Source organism: Sorghum bicolor, chromosome 2, assembly GCF_000003195.3.
Source record: "Sorghum bicolor cultivar BTx623 chromosome 2, Sorghum_bicolor_NCBIv3, whole genome shotgun sequence".
Taxonomy (NCBI): Eukaryota; Viridiplantae; Streptophyta; class Magnoliopsida; order Poales; family Poaceae; genus Sorghum; species Sorghum bicolor.
In genome coordinates this window covers 65,479,101-65,495,535 of record NC_012871.2, presented here as the reverse complement: position 1 = coordinate 65,495,535, position 16,435 = coordinate 65,479,101, and the positions used below count along the sequence as shown (strand labels likewise).

At 44.6% G+C, this 16,435-nt stretch overlaps 4 protein-coding genes across 4 annotated transcripts; 3 read left to right on the top strand and 1 right to left on the bottom strand.

Annotated features, from left to right (window-relative positions):
- Positions 1,713-1,991, top strand: LOC110432763 (zinc finger A20 and AN1 domain-containing stress-associated protein 9-like). The gene has a single exon (XM_021453571.1). It carries the CDS (start codon positions 1,713-1,715, stop codon positions 1,989-1,991), a length of 279 nt encoding a protein of 92 aa, XP_021309246.1.
- Positions 3,599-8,379, bottom strand: LOC8059031 (protein transport protein sec31). The gene is made up of 5 exons (XM_002460506.2): positions 7,218-8,379; positions 5,324-5,421; positions 5,125-5,227; positions 4,827-4,952; positions 3,599-4,160 (listed from the first exon to the last, which is right to left on the bottom strand). Exons 1-5 carry the CDS (start codon positions 8,083-8,085, stop codon positions 4,069-4,071), a joined length of 1,287 nt encoding a protein of 428 aa, XP_002460551.2. The 5' UTR covers positions 8,086-8,379; the 3' UTR covers positions 3,599-4,068.
- On the top strand, positions 9,645-12,182 carry LOC8054882. The gene is made up of 2 exons (XM_002462659.2): positions 9,645-10,119; positions 11,192-12,182. The coding sequence occupies exons 1-2, from the start codon at positions 10,026-10,028 to the stop codon at positions 11,902-11,904; spliced, it is 807 nt and encodes a 268-aa protein (XP_002462704.1). The 5' UTR covers positions 9,645-10,025; the 3' UTR covers positions 11,905-12,182.
- LOC110432762 lies at positions 15,200-15,973 on the top strand. The gene has a single exon (XM_021453570.1). It carries the CDS (start codon positions 15,200-15,202, stop codon positions 15,971-15,973), a length of 774 nt encoding a protein of 257 aa, XP_021309245.1.

Below are 16,435 nucleotides of genomic sequence, written 5' to 3'. Positions count from 1 at the left end.
CCAATCATATCACTTCATGCATTGGATCTCGTGTAGACATGATTTCTAACTTAGACCCAGTTTCTATGATTTTTGCTTTCTTTCTTTAATAACTACCTTGCCACATCGGTAAAATGTTTAGGTGGCACTGCAATTAATGTCTATAAAAATTATGATAGTTTCTGCATTTGAAGTGCTCTTAGTAGACTTATTCTAAGGTGCAGGTGCGGCAACATAATTTTATTGTGAGCGACAATTTAAGAGAACGTGGACAAATGAAAATGTATGTGTGGACAACTAATATTTACGCGCACAATGCAACTCACCGTACGAGGATCCTGCTCATGCACGTTTTGATTGAATCCGGTTTAAGTTTAACCAATGAAAAGACGATTGAAACACAAACCTCAGAGCATGAAATCACCAAGGGGGCCGGCGCGTATACAAAAAAATAAAAAAAACATAGACACAAGCACACAACTATATATTTATTGCTTTAATAAAAAAACACACAACTTAAAGTTCAGGCCTAATTCGATATATGATACTGCGTCGCATTGCACACTGTTTTATGTAGAACCTGTTCGTAAAAAGCATGAAGACGGTATATTTATATAAACCCAGGAGCAGCAGGACCAAACTCTAATAATGATCTTTAAAAAGTTGAGGCAGTACACTACAAACTAAAATTCGTAAGCCTGGAACTGGAAGAAGTGTATTATAAAAGCCTGCAAGTCTGAAGGACCTGTTTGTAACATATCCAAGGACTAGGAGGACCTGTCTGTAGGCAGGCACCGGCGCTTAAGCGGTAAGGACCTATTTGTAACATACCAGGAGGATGTATGGACGTATCTGTAAGATGGCAGGGACTGGCGCGCGAGCCATAAGGACATGTTTGTAACATATCCTTGGATCAGGAGGACCTATCTGTAACATGGCAGGGACCGGCGCGCAAAATCTCAAAAAAATTTGGACCATTTCTCGATTTGTGCGTGTCACTCTTGCGCAGGGGCCATGCTAATCTTCTCTGTATCGTTCCAATTTTATCGGATGTCTCCGAAGAGACGACGTAGCTGGTGCGCTCGCGCCTATAAGCTGGTGTTCGCGTCGCTGTGCTTTCGAGGTGGTGCTAAACGACGTTGCCCCTATCGCTCCGGAGCCGCGCCGCGCCCTCTCGCGTCGCAACGCACGGCCCCGAGCGGAGGCGTCCGTGGGCTGGTTTGATTCCAGCGGCCCGCTCACAGGTTCCACATGGGCCTCTTTGTTGTTCTGCCTTGCCTCGTGTTTGGGGTTCTCCATTTATGTTTCCCCCACTTTAGTAACCTTGTAATAGAAGTACGTACGACGTACGTATACAAGTTAGGGCAAGCATAATGCAGTATGTATGTACTAAAGTTGAGCTTAGTTTAAAATCCAGGGCGATAAGCTTTAGTTTATTTATTTTAGTTTCAGATTAAACTGCCCAAATTCAACAAAACTCCATCCAGTGGTACTGAAATATAAGCTCCAATTTCAGAACATGTACGTACATCCATGCCAGCTTCACGTCAAACAACAAGATAACTCCAGATCCACACATTTCTAGAGCAATCAATCAAAATGAGCTCAAACAAGTGGCACATTATTCGTCCTGAAATTGGAACCCCGACCCCCGAAGCACTTCCCTGCTGCAAAGACTGCAGGGCGTACACGGCCACTGGTGAATCCAGCAGCCCCAGAGGCAGGCAGTGGCCATGAACCGCACCCGGTTTCCGCCCAGCTCTCCCGCGGCACACGGCGCCGGGCAAACTCCACTAGCGGCGGCGGCGCCAGAGCGACAGCCCCGCGCCGGAAGCCGGAAGTCGGTTCCAGAATCCATGACACGAGTCGAAGCACGCGCACCTGTTGGTGTTCTTGAAGTCAACAGGTACGCGGAGAAGCACGCGTGCAGCTTCGACTTCAAGACGGCGGCCCGGGAGAAGATCGCCAGGAACAACCCGCTCGTCGTGGCAGCCAAGATCAACAAGATCTAATGCAGAGCAAGCAACTATGCAGCAAGAGCGCGCAAGGCTCCCTCTAGCGCTAGGACCATCGCCTTTTGTACGCAGTTTTGGTTTAGGCGACCATCATGTATCTGGATGCACTGGAGTACTGTAGCAGCAAGTGAGAACCAGATCGTTGTGTCACTGATGTACTCCGTAACATTCCTGACAAGTTTGAAACTGTGCAACGCTTTGAATGATGAATGCTCTTTGTTTTGATGCTCCTGTTCCTGTAGTTATTATTTTTTTCCCCGCTAATGGATAGTGTTGCAGTCGTAGGTAATTAGGTGGTTAGCAGGCCTTGCTTGGGCTAGCCTATTTGTAAGAGTAGGAATAAAATGGCGATTGAGATGAAATTCCCTAGCCAACTGATATGTGTCATGAAGAATTAATTCAGATGTTAATATTTTTTTAGAAAAAATAAACTTGATGAAAACTAGAGAAGTTTTACTTACAAGTTAAGATAAAATTAAAAGTAGACTGTAGCTTGGATGGATGTCATTTAAGTTTGAAAAATAAAAAGAAAAATCTATTAAGGGTCCTTTTCGCATAGCTTTGGCTTTGGTTTGTTATGGCTCGCAGAGGAGCCAGAGCAGTTTTTGGACTCAGGCCTTGTTTAGATCTATTTTTTTTTTAATTTTGACACCGTAGCACTTTTGTTTTTATTTGACAAATATTGTCCAATCATGGAGTAACTAGGCTTAAAAGATTTGTCTCGTGCCAAATGTTCATCCAAGAAATGGCTCTAGTTATTACTTTAAGGGGTGTTTGGTTAGAGTTATTAAAGTTTAACCGTTACTGTAGCATTTTTGTTTTATTTAGTAATTAGTGTCTAATCATGAACTAATTAGTCTCAAAAGATTCGTCTCGTAAATTACTCTCTAGCCATGTTTTTAGTTTCGTAAATAGTCTACATTTAGTATTTTATGCATATGTTCCAAACATTTAATGTAACGGACGGTAAACTTTACCGCCTCAAACGAAACAGTCCTAAGAGGTTTGTTCTATGGGATCCTACCACTACAAACATACAACTTTTTTTTTATCTCCACCTATGAATTTTTTTATTGTTCTTTTTACCTCCAACTTATCGTATGTTGTATTTCTTTCCACCAAACTTGCTTCTTATGTATCACCTTTATACCTCAATTTTTTTACAACAGATTTGTCATGAATACTGCTAGTACAGATATATACAACATTGTGATTTCTGCTCCGCTACAGATGCTTACGATGGTGAAAGAAATATGTATTTTTTGTACAATTTTTACCTCTTGTTTACAAATCCATTTCTAAACTTGTTTTCTGGTTGCTTACAATTTAAAACGGAGAGAATATAAATTTTGGTTGCTTATTGACAAACAATATTTTTTTTTGGTAAATAACCAAGTTTGAATAGAAAACGTGTTTGTGACAACTGAATCGAAAACAAAATCCTAGCATCGCCACAACTTATTTATATACCCATCCAAATAACCAACCCTGATGAAATAATACTCAGCTAACTCTGATTTGGACAATGAACCAAGACTCAATCAGCAACAAAAATACTTCGACATCCAACCACAAAAACCAACTAGCACCGGTGGATTAACATGTTCCTAAGCACAAAGCATCATCAGGTACAGGATCCATGTAAACTATGCTGTAATCCAAATTCTCATGAATTCATTTACATCAAAATGAGCATGGCAACCATGCAAACCAATGTGTTCAAAAACAGGCTGGAACCACCAAGACACCTGCAAATTGTGGCTCACGTCCCTCAATAGATAATCAGAGTCCCATTTACCAGCTGACGACATCAATCAATGAAGTGGATGACCCAAGACCATCAGCACCAAGTAGAGAATGAAATCCACAATAACATGCTTGTCACATTGCACCATTATATAACAAAAACATATCATACAGCAAGGCAACCTCCAATAGTTAAGTACCATTAGTTGCAACAATTGTTCGTCACAGACTAGCTAAAGCCTCACAAACTCAAGACCAAGGTTGCCAAGTCAAGATATCAGGAATTCAAGGCGGTGTAGAAGGAAACTAGATCCACGCAATTCAGTGCCTAGGACCCACCATGTGAGCCCATACGAGGAGAGTGAGAGAACTGCAGTTTCAAAATGCGTGAGTGAGGGTCCTGTTCATCAAATCTATAGCCTGCAAAATAAAGTAATTTGTCCAAAGATGCAGTCAATCAAGCAATGACCCCATGCTACAAAACAGGCATATTTGAAAATATAAGATGTGACAAGTTTACACAAAAAATAAAGTATTAAAGGGTACAAAAAGTCAGTGGATTATGCTATCGTAGAGATCTAAACTGATTAATGAATTAGACAGATATTGGTATTGAAGTGGACAAAATGAACACGTGTTGACAAATCAAGTGTAAGAAGCTGTTGCCAGCCACAGTACACAAATGTCGTGACAGAGAAGGGTTGTCTTTTCTTAGATTATTAGAATCTAACTGATTGATCAAGCTGCCATAGAATCATTTCTATACTTTACCACTTTTTTCCTTTTGTGCTCAAAGCGTACATCAGAATTATCAGTTATAACAACTGCTGTCTTATATCTTCAGCAAATGAGATAGCCTAACAAAAGTCAAGACTCGAGAAGTTTGAACCATTGCTTAGTCTTAAAGTAGAAATATTGCTTAGCGCCATTCATAATCACTACAGAGTTGGAAAATACCATCCCGCACCACATGTTTTAGTTTAAACAGAACATAATGTACTAAGATAGTTTTCTCCAAGGACAAAATGGCTCAGTAACATCACAAATGCAGCTAAAGATAGAAAACTGTATAAGAACAATATTCACCTTGAAGAGTTCTCATGGCGAGAAAAGCTTGTGCAGGGGTTGCAAAATCAACAAAGCACAAATGTCTATTAGATCCTTTATTGACCAGTCTCATTCCAAGGAACCCCATATATTGGCGAAATATATCTAAGCAAAAGTTAATGGGCCCAAAGACCTCAACGTTGAAGGATGGAACACAAAAAAAAAACATATGGATTGACAACACCTGATGTAAATTATAGTTGATTGGTGGAAAAAAGAATGGCAAACAGACTCATAAGAAGATCAGAAAGAGCAATCATCATCCACAAAAGGATACGCGCTACTTCCCGTCTAGTACAGTTGGTAGGGAGACCTTCAACATAAATGGTGCTTGTTGCATCTCGAGGAAGGGAGGGCTCAGGTGCACCAAAATATGGAAACTGTAATCATTCACCAAGTAGAAGTAAAAAAACAGCACTTTAACATTTAGTAACAGTTGTCACTCTGGATTAAGAAACAAAATAATCATTATGTACCCCATCGTGTAAGTTAGGACCACAAGATTGTCCCATTGCAGCATTCATTATTGCTGTTTCCTGCTGATGGCCAGTCATATGCTGTTCATGAGTGTTGTCTGCAAAATGTAAAGAACACTAAATTAGTTTCATGTACACATCACAAGGCATAGATTTATAGAAGTCATTCAGGGGTACATGAAGTATGATTTCCTCAACCTCAAATTGTGTTTTACTTCCATTTAAGAAGCAAGCCCAAATAAAAGAAATCTAGGAACAGAAACAAACACGTGAAGCTATCACCTAATTGTCACTGATACACAATACAACGATACAGGTACAGTATGGCAATATGCAATTCTAAAAAAACGAATACACTACTACGGGAAATATATATATTTATAAATAACTAAACTTTAAAAATTATGAAAATAATTGAACTTTATGGTTACCAAGAAAGAAGTTAATTAGAGCATCATAAAAAATAATGAAATGCTCATGCTGAATGCATTATCTATCTTAAGATGAACGGGAAAAAGGAAAGAAAAGATAGAACAAGGAAAGTATGAGATGGACTTCTATTTTCTGGGCAGCTGGCCCACTCAGCCCATATAAGGACCTCAAACTTAACCGTAAAATTTTCTCTCGTCTTGCACATAAGCCAGCCAGCCACTGCCGCTGCTCTGCTTTCTTCCTGTTGCAGTTCTCTTTTTCGCCAAACGCAGCTTTGGCACCACAGGTCAACATTTCACAGCAATGACTAGCAAAATGGGTTGCCCATGCTCTTCTCGTCTCTTCAAGAATGCTCAGACTTTGTGCTCTTCCCAGACCTAGCAGACCAGCTGCCTCCAGACTCTCTCCATTTCTCCATCTCTACGTGACTATGCATGGACAGGAAGAGAACTATCGGACTGAGGTATCGTCGAGTATCCGAAACCATATCGGCAATTAAATTCTTCATTTTACATTGCAATGTTCTGATGCTTCGCAGTATGCCTATCTGTACCGTGCCGTATTGGATACAGGTATGGTGGTGTACATGATGATCGGTGAACGTTGATACATAGCTATCACAACATCCGTCGAGAAAACAACATCTGAACTTGGAGCAGAACCATGAATCAATCTTCCAAACTTAACGCTGAAGTGTAGGGGTTTAAAAAGTCCCAAGAATTGGCAATCCCATCAGCACTAAGAGGAAAAAATAGAAGCTTAATTGCATGTTTAATAGCTGCAGAAGTAAGGGCACCCAACAAAGTGGGTGAGTGCAAATCCTAAGCTGAACCTAGTAGATGCACATCAACATTTTTGGCTTTACTCGGTAGTGGCTGTTAATATTTGCATGAAGTGCATTAAACGACACGAGTGCAAACCCTAAGCCAAACAGTCTAAACACACAGAAACTCTATTGACTAATTCTAAACTCAGGATTTATAATCACGGTGATCATCAAAAAAGCATTCAAAAGTTCTTTACAACAAAATTGGAACCTAAAATCTGAAATTTGGCCTAAAAATGCAGATGTGCTACACTGACATGTATCTCCTAATTGTTTTTTTTTCAAAAAATCAGAAAGATAGGCTCCCTAATCTCAATGCTTAAGAAGCTACAACACAGAGTAGCATGGAAATTTCATACTGGGAACTACTATTCCCATGATTACTTCAAAGATTTAGCATGAAAAGTTATCCAAAAAAAAAGTTACCAAAAAAAGAGTTAGCATGAAACACAGGCTTGAAGTTAACTACATATGTTTATGATATGACTTATAGATTTATACAACAAAAGTAAATCTAGTCTACACCAACTTGAATACATCTATGGTAGAACATTTATTAGTCACACCCATGATACTGTTACCAATTACCACTTAAGTAAAACAGTAATAAGGTATAACTAGAAGTTGATCACAAACCATATTGGTCAAGACGCTGGCGCTTGCATGGTAGAGCAGCAAATTGTGGCTGTGCCATCATCACCTGGTTGCCCTGTGAATTTTGCTGCAGTGTCACTGATGGAGGGTTGAATGGCAGAGGTGGCTGTGGCATCATCATCGTGGCCCCTTGCCGAGGCTGTTGCTGAAGCATCGCAGGTGGAGGGCCGAGAGGAAGAGGCGGTTGCGCCATTATCACTGTATCAGCTTGTGAAGGTTGTCGCTGGTGCTGGTGCTGCTGCTGCTGCATCAATGGCAGAGGGTCGAGTGGCAGTGGTGGTGGTGTCGTCATGTGTCCGGCTTGAGCTTGCTGCATCTCCATCATGGGCGGATGGCACGTGGGCAGGGATTGCGATGGCGCCATACCTTGAGCGGGTTGGTGAGCAGCCATGGGCTGGGCTTGGGCTTGCTGGGGCATCGAGGCCAACAACATGCCCATGGGCGCAGCTTGAAGGAGCATCTGCATAAGTTGCTGGGAGGTAGGCACCACCGCAGGCGCGAAATGCTGCTGTTGCGGAGCCATCATGGTTGCGCTCTGCGGCGGCGCCATCACCGGAGCACCTTGCTGTGGCGCGGGCCCGGGCTGCTCAGGCGCCACCCAAAACCCCGGAGGGCCTTGCGGGGACGCGGGAGCCGCCACGTTCTCGACCCCCTGAGGCACCACCGCGAACCCGGGACCGCCCTGCGGGGACGACAGCGCAACCATGGCTGCGCCCTGCTTCGGCGCCGCCACCGCAAAAAACCCGAGAGCGCCTCCGTGCGGCTGCGGCGCGGTCACCGCGGCTTGATGCTGGGTCGCCGGAACATCCTTCGTAGCGGCGGCGAGCCGCTGGGAGTTCGGGTCGGCCATCTCTCCTCAGGACCGGCGAGCGTCGTCTCTGATGGTGGATCTGCGCGCCGGAGACGGCTAGGGTTTAGCTGAACGGGGAATGCGGGTGGAAGGCGTCGGCTAGCGCAGGGGCGCATCCTTTTATTGGAATGGCGTTGCCAGTTTTGGCTGGCGTCCGCGGAGAGAGAGAGGGATCGCCGTGGAAGGAAAGGCAGCGGCGGTGTGAACAGGAGTGGCCAGCCGGCCGGCGTGATGCCGCGCGTGAGCGAGGGAGCTGCGAAAAACTGGCAGGTGAGTGGTGGAGTGGAGGTTTTGCGTGCTGGGCTTTACTAGATGGGTCGTCTCTCTCCATGGCGCAGTCGCCTGTGCTGAGGCCCATCGATTGATCGATGGCAATTGGCAAATGCTTGGGCCATGGGAATGTCGGTCCGGTTCCGCCCAGAACGAAAGTGATCTTCAAAATTATGTCTTCCAACTTTTCGAAATTACGAGAGACGAGCCAATGCTGTACATGACTGAGATGTGTCTTGGTGACAACGAATAGGTTCCTGACCATCGTCTCAAATTGCCGCTACAAATATGTCTACTAGTCAGGTTAGAAAGATGGCATCGACCCGTTATGCTCTCGTCATTGGCTGCGACACACCTTCTCCTTTGAAAATGTTACTATCACCACCTATCGGTGACAATCATCATCCAATGAAGGTTTAGAATAGTACTCCCTCCGTCCTAATTTATAACTCATTCTAAAAATTTTAAAGAGTTAAAATATCTCAAGTTTGACCAACATTATAGAAAAATTAGAAAAATCTATAACATCAAAAGATATTACTATAAACATATAAGTAATGAATAATCTAATGATAGTTACTTGGTATTCTAAATATTATTATGTTATTATATAAATTTGGTTAAACTTGAGATGTTTTAACTCTCCAAAAATTTTAGAATAATTTATAATTTAATTTAGGATCGAAGGAGCATAATAACGAAGCACGGAGCAAAATGAAGGCTAGTCTAAAAAAGCGAGTGGCGCCACCATCAACATCAGGTGACCGGCACGACGGGAGTTCGTGCCACGCAGGGGACGGCCCGGTTAGGTGCGCGACCGCAGTTGGTGGCCGGTCCTGTGCTGTACGGTCATACCCTCTACGGAGTACAGTAGGCTCTAGCCACCCCCCGCGCGTCCTACCTGCACCTTTGCACCAGGGCTCGCCGGTCTCACCGTCGTCGCCGCTCTCCACACATGCTCTCGGATGCTCCCCGTCACCGGCCCCAGTTCACCTATACTAGTGCAGTTGCGCTCGTGCAGTTGTGCTGCAGTAAAAAAAAACGCAGCAACGTGATGTGCAGGAAGCGCAACGCGGGGGCACGGTAGAAAAAGGAACAGAGTCCACGGCGACACACGATCCGAGGCGTTGTCGCCGCTGTCCCGCTGCGACGTGCCGATCCCGATTCGCGATTCCCCCGGTCCGCCTCCTCTGCCCTACTCCTCCGGGTCCTCCTCCCTCACCAACTTCGCCGAATCACCGCATGTGAACCCTGGTACGGGGAAATGCCCCCGCGCCCCAACCCGTTTTTTTCTCGCTTGTTTCCGCCTCGAGCCGGACGGAGGCTCCAGCAGAAGCCCAGCGACCGAGGGAAGGGGGATCGGCGGTGGCGAGTGGTACGTGACAGCGACATTCTTTTCTTTTCCCTGGCCGTCTCCCCAAGCACCACGCCGACGCCCCCTCTCGCCCCTACAGCTCCACTACCCCTCCGCGGCTCGGCCTCCCTTTGCCTCGGCTACCCTTCTATATAGGCCGGCAGTCCGCTCGCCCGCAACCACTCTCCATGACTTCTCCATCCGCCTGCTACCCCGTGCTGGCTTCAATGGACGGGGTAATTGCAGTAGAGCTGTAGAGGCGGCGGGGGTGCGAGTGCGGCCGCACCGACACGCTCGGCGGCGGCGGGGGGTTGGGATGGGGCTGCTGTCGAACCGGGTGGAGCGGTCGGAGATCAGGCCCGGCGACCACATCTACACCTGGCGGGCCGTTTACGCCTACTCCCACCACGGTACGCTCATCGATCCCCTACCGATGGTGCCTCACGAGTTCTAGCAGCGAATTGCCGCCGCCGATGGCGCGGATCACGGATTCTCGTAGTGTGCAAGTTAGCTGTTCACCGGAATTCTGGGCCGAGCCGGCTCGGTAATCGTGGTGATTTTGATTTCTGTGTGCGTCAAATGTGAATGCATCTGCGCTTCGCCGTCTCAATTGGCTAATCTGTGAGTGAGGTTTTCCTTCTGTTTCGTCGATCGTCGTCCTCCTATTTGCAGAATTTCCCTGCAAAAGCCATGCCAATTCTGATGCACTCCCCTATTTACTCGGGAGATTTTGATGGCATCAGTTTGGTGGCAGCGGACGACTGTAACAAGTCTGCAACCGTCACACAAACGATGCCATGTTCCTACTTTCTACTCCATCTCGCCCATCTCACCCCGCCTTGTTAGGCATGGAGTTGAGGCTTCAACTGAAGATACCGTACTCTGTAATAAACCCTTCCAGATGGCTAGGAGGCCACATGCTGTGCCCTACTGTCCTCTGCTTACCATGTAGAACAAATGGCACTTGTTGCTGCTCACCTACTGCTAACCAACGTGTATGTCTGTTTCTGTGCTCTGCTGTTTTTCTAGTGTGGAGCAGCCTTATTGTTAACTCGAGGTTGCTTGCAGGAAAGAAACACTGCAGGTTGACCCATGCTTTACTGTGCTTGATAAGTGACTAGTTTAGGTCTACTTGCTGTAAACTCTGATCACCAAAGTATCCTATGTTAATTAAGTTCTTGAACTATTCAGTCACTTCTACTAGTTGAGGTAATGAACTTTATGTACCACAGTTTTTTTTTTTTACTTTTCATCTCTTTACTTTCAGATAATAGAGGTTTTTTTATCTTCATTTAGGAAGCTTAGATAGACGACCCCTATACAGTGTCACAATTGTGCTATAGGGACAGTGTGTCTCCACAATCGGTGCCTATTAGCATGTTGTTCACAACAGGGCAATATGTAAAGCAATCATATATCATTAACTACTGTTTTGATATTTCTTTCCATTGCTTCTCAAGCAATTTTCTTGTTTATGTTCAGGTATTTATGTTGGAGGAAGCAAAGTGGTCCATTTTACACGAAAGAAAGAAACTGAAAGTTCAGATTCATCAGACTCCGCCTCCAGCCTGATCTCAGAGATTCCATCAGAGTGCCAAACATTCCCTGATTGTGGATTCCAGCTGCCCAATAGTGGTGTTGTCCTCACTTGCTTGGACTGTTTCCTTCGCAATGGCTCTCTCTATTGCTTCGAGTATGGAGTGCCATCTGCGGTTTTCCTTGCAAAGCTTCGTGGGGGGACCTGCACCATTGCCGAATCAGACCCACCAGAGGTTGTGGTCCATCGAGCGATGTACTTGCTTCAGAATGGTTTTGGAAATTACGACATGTTTGAGAAGAACTGTGAAGACTTTGCACTCTACTGCAAGACTGGGCTTCTGCCAGTTGAGGAACCTGGCATTGGGACTAGTGGGCAAGCTTCTTCTGCCATTGGTGTGCCTTTGGCTGCTCTTCTTTCCACTCCGTTTAAGCTTCTGGCGGCTGGTCCGCTTGGAATGGCCACTGTCACAGCTGGGATGTACTGTGCTGGCAGATACATTACTGACATAGGAGTAAGGAAGGACGTAGCAAAAGTTGAAGTGGAGAAATTGTCATCGCACCCCGGGTTCCACCTTATTGAAGACGAAGGATCAGTTAACAAGCCATCAGAAAAACCGAAGACCTTGCTCCCTATGAAGAGGAAACGAGAAAGGTGACTGCGAAACGCAGCTTAGCAGGATGAACTTCTCTGCCCTTCAATTGGTGCCGAATTGTGGATAATTTGGGATATAGTATATGATGCTCCACTGTAATAAGACTGGATGGTATAGATATGTGCCTTCAGAATGTGCCCTGATTGGATTAGGCGCACACCTCACATGGTCAATTGTAACTGCCTTACAAATTGAATCACCAAATCACTATATAATGTAGATTTTCTTCTATGTTGTTTTCAGTCTTCTGCTGCAACTAATAACATTTATACTATTCATCAGTGATCTGCGAGATCACCTTACCTGTAGTTACTCGGTAGGGCAAACTGTCGGCAATGTTGTTTTCATCAGGTATCCTGTACGAGTAGATCTTTCGTCCTTACGACCTTACCTCATGATTGCTGTATGACTACTTGTTCAGATTACTAGTCTACTTTACATGTTATAGTCACGGCCGAAACTTGAGCGCCTTTTTGAGCAGGGCGAAGATGCTTGTTGTTTACTTTGGTACCTCCATGGCTGCATCCGTAGGCCGAAACTTGAGCGCCTTTTTCTTTATGTTCTGCCTTTAATCATTGACAACACCTACCCCTGTTTTTCCGTTATTTTTCACTGATCTGGATCAAAAGGTTCTACAAGCTATGTACTGAGATCTGGGCGTGGATTTGACTAAAGAAAAGTGCCGGTGCCTTCCTGGACTGCTGGACAAAGATGCTCAGAAAAAACACCCATCTGCAACTGCGGTGTGCTTCCTTGTCAATTTGATTTGTTTGACTTGCACTTTTCATTTGTACTGGTGTCTACGTATACTTCTCGGCACGTGAGTGTTTTTCTGTAATGAACTAGCACTGATATAGAAGAAAATACACGTATAGTCTTGGGACGGCCAACAAAGCACGTGAGTGTTGTCATGCATTTTTATGGTTGAACATGTAGCAATACTCTAAAAGATTATGCACTCCTTTTTTTGCCAAAGACTTTTTTTTACCTGTTCCTTCTTCCTTGTATATTTTTTAGTGCTAATTCAGATCACGGAGAGTCACTATCACAAGCTAACATTAGAAAACAATTCATATAGGTGAAGCAGGTCAGAAGTACAATTTCCTAGTTACCGAACCAGACTTCGCTGCTCTGTTTTACCTCAGAAAATTTTTAGCTCGAAAATTGTACTATGGACGAGCAAACGGTGACAGAAATGAACGATATCTTCGTTTCATTTTTTTTAGCAACATATCTTCGCTTCACTTATTCAGTTTTTCTCCAGGCCCAAATGAAAAGCTGATCGCTATACCCGCCACTAGCACATCAATAACCGGCCTTCCCGTCTGTGCTGCTGGAATCGGCCCAAATGCTTTGGTCAATCCCAGCAAAGTGGCATATGCCTGAACGCCCAAGAGTATCTACCTTCTTATTTTTCTTATTGGGCTGCTTTGACACTTTTAGCCTTTATGTAGGGACTGAAGAATTTCTCTTTTTTGCATTCTTCTTACCTATTCGCAAATTGAGATAATATATTTTTGAGAACTTCAATTATTGTAAGAGACTGGCAGCATGCGCCATTTTGCAGCTCGTGTTCTATCCTATGCGGGAAGCCAGCAAAAGAGCTAGTTCAGCCGTGCAAGAAAGCGAGAGAGGATAAGGACAATAATGAAGAATGAGAATGACATGCCGGCAATTAGGGTCCATTTAACCACAATAGAATGAGTGGGATAATAATTGAATGTATCGCATTGGATCTCATGGGCTGATTGTATAAGAGCACTCCTAATGCAGAAACCATCATAGTTTCTATAGATATTAATTGCAGTGCCACCTAAGTATTTTGCTAATGTGGCAAGAGAGTTATTGAAGAGAGAGAGAGCAAAAATTATAGAAACTGGGTCTAACTTAAAAACCACGTCTACACAAAATCCAAGACATGAAGTGATATAATTGGCTAATAATGGAGAGAGAATAAATATGATTGGATAAAAGATATTCTATAGAAACTATCCATTGGGACCATAGTTTCTGTATAGTGTCTATAAAAATTAATAGGTATAAAAACTACATGTAGTTTCTAGCATTGGGAGTGCCCTAAGGGCAGTCCCAATGGTGTATTTATAGTAGTTTCTATGTATATTTATTACTTGGACAGCTCACATTTTTGCTGACGTGGCACATGAATTAAAGAAGAGAGAGAGGGTGCAAGGGAGAAACGATTTCTCTGGGACGAAACCACGTCTACGCGAGAATCGAAGGAGCTAGACACCACAAAATCGCCGTTGGGGAGAAACTAATGGTTTCTAGCATTGAAGACGGAGGATCACCTGCGCCGGCTCCGCCGCGCCGTTCCCCCCTCCCACGCGCGCGGCCGCGCGCCCGCCTTCACTCCGCGCGCTTGCCCTACGCTTCCCGCGCGCTCGACTCCGCTTCCCGCGCACTCGCCATCCCTCCGCGCGCTCGGACTCCCGCTGCCGGCAGCGATTTCTTTGCGCTCGCTCGCCCTGGCCACCCCGTGAATCGCCCTCCCTCCACGAGCTCTCCTCCGCTCGCCGCCAGCAAAGGTTCCCGCGCAAGCTCGCCCTGGTTTCCCCCCGTGCGCTCGCCCTTCTTCCCCCGCGCGCTCTCCTAGCCCCCCCCCCCAAATACCAATCATCTGAACCCTAATCCATCCAAATCTGTCTCAATCGCTTCCAAAATGAATCCTCTTCGGCCACCATCCTCAAGCTCCAGGCAAGGCAGGGCAGGGCAGGGCAGGGTAGGACAAGGCAAGGGCGCTGCAAGACTTGCTCCAGTCAATGCTGCTGCCGCCGCTCGTACTGATGGAGATGGTTCGGCCGCCAGTGAACCAGCCGCGCGGACAGCAGCAGCTTCTCCAGTGTTCACAAGTCTCCAAGACACCGGTTTCCCTGCGTGGTGGACAAGTTCATCTCCGTTGGGCTTAAGTGAAGGGTATGTTTACTTAATAATCAGAGTTCAATTTTATTCACCATAAACCAGTCTGTTGCCATGTATGTACAGTGCCTAAAATAGTTTACCTATTTGTTATCTGAGAAAAAAAGCGCTTGATTTGTTACATATCTTGTTTGCTAAATAGTTTACCTATCTGTTATCTGAGAAAAAAAGCACTTGATTTGTTATACATCTTGTTTGCTACATAGTTTACAGAGGTTTATCTGAGAAAAAATACTTGATTTGTTATACATCTTGTTTGCTAAATAGTTGACCTATTTGTTATCTGAGAAAAAAAAATACTTGATCCCAGTGTCATTACTGTTTACCTCTATTGTAGGGTTAACTGATATTCAAGTTAGGAATGCAGATCGGTGAGCGTCGTGGGTTCCCAGGAATACTAGGGAGCATAGATTGTATGCATTGGCATTGGGAAAAATGCCCTTATGCATGGAAGGGTATGTATACCCGCGGCGATCATGGTGTTCCTACTATCATTCTAGAGGCAGTTGCTTCGCATGATCGTTGGATATGGCACGCCTTCTTTGGTGTCGCTGGATCCAACAATGATATTAACGTGCTTAACCAGTCACATTTGTTTGTCGAGCAACTGAGAGGAGAGTCTCCTAAGGTGCAGTACGTTATCAATGGAAGAGAATATGATATGGCCTATTACCTAGCTGATGGCATATATCCAGAGTGGCCTGTTTTTGTAAAGTCTATACGTGAACCACAATCAGACAAGCATAGATTGTTTGCACAGAAGCAAGAAGGGGCAAGGAAGGATGTAGAATGTGCTTTTGGCATTTTGCAGTCTCGATTTTGTATTTTGCGTCGGCCAGCACGTTTGTATGAGCAAGGTGACCTTGAGAATGTCATGCTTGCTTGTATCATTCTCCACAACATGATCATTGAAGACGAGAAGGATGTAGAGGAGGTTCTACTTGATTTGAATGAGGAGGGCAGCACATATACGGTCACTGGTGCTACAATCTCTCATGGACAAAATCCAGAGATGGAAGAAGTACTTAACAGAAATAATGCCTTACATAATCGTGAGTCGTACAAGCAACTTCAGACTGATTTGATTGATCATATTTGGGAAAAGTTTGGTGATTCATATAGGCAAAATAATTAGGTACATATCTAACAGTAGTTCAGTTTGCATCAAATACATATGTCTCTATGTTTGTGTTTGATTTCTTTTCATACATTGTTTCTCATTTTTTTTCACTTGTAGATGATGCTGCGAACCTGATGGCTTCTGGAGGACTGCTGCAATCTGAGATGATGGGTGTATCTTGGCTGATGTCGTGCAAACCGATGACCTGCAACCTGATGATGGCAGCTTACTATTTTATCTACTATAATATATCATATATCATGAACTTTAGTTATTTTGTTGCGCTACTGTATGCAATCGCCTGTCCATGGATGATGCCATCTGTTATGCAACTTTAGTTGTTTTGTTGCCCAACTGAACTACTATTTCGTTTGCAATTCGAAGCTGTTCTGGGAACGCCTCCGTTTTATTTGAAATCTGAGATGTTAAGATTGATCGCTGCACAATTGTGGCTGCGTGTTTCTCTGCCACAGCTGA

Coding starts and splice junctions, on each gene's coding strand:
- LOC110432763 (XM_021453571.1), top strand. CDS start 1,713: ATGAACCGCACCCGGTTTCCGCCCAGCTCTCCCGCGGCACACGGCGCC.
- LOC8059031 (XM_002460506.2), bottom strand. CDS start 8,085: ATGGCCGACCCGAACTCCCAGCGGCTCGCCGCCGCTACGAAGGATGTT. Junction 5,422..7,217: donor CCAGCGTCTTGACCAATATG/GTTTGTGATCAA, acceptor TACATTTTGCAG/ACAACACTCATGAACAGCAT. Junction 4,161..4,826: donor CGCCATGAGAACTCTTCAAG/GTGAATATTGTT, acceptor TTTATTTTGCAG/GCTATAGATTTGATGAACAG.
- LOC8054882 (XM_002462659.2), top strand. CDS start 10,026: ATGGGGCTGCTGTCGAACCGGGTGGAGCGGTCGGAGATCAGGCCCGGC. Junction 10,120..11,191: donor TTACGCCTACTCCCACCACG/GTACGCTCATCG, acceptor GTTTATGTTCAG/GTATTTATGTTGGAGGAAGC.
- LOC110432762 (XM_021453570.1), top strand. CDS start 15,200: ATGCAGATCGGTGAGCGTCGTGGGTTCCCAGGAATACTAGGGAGCATA.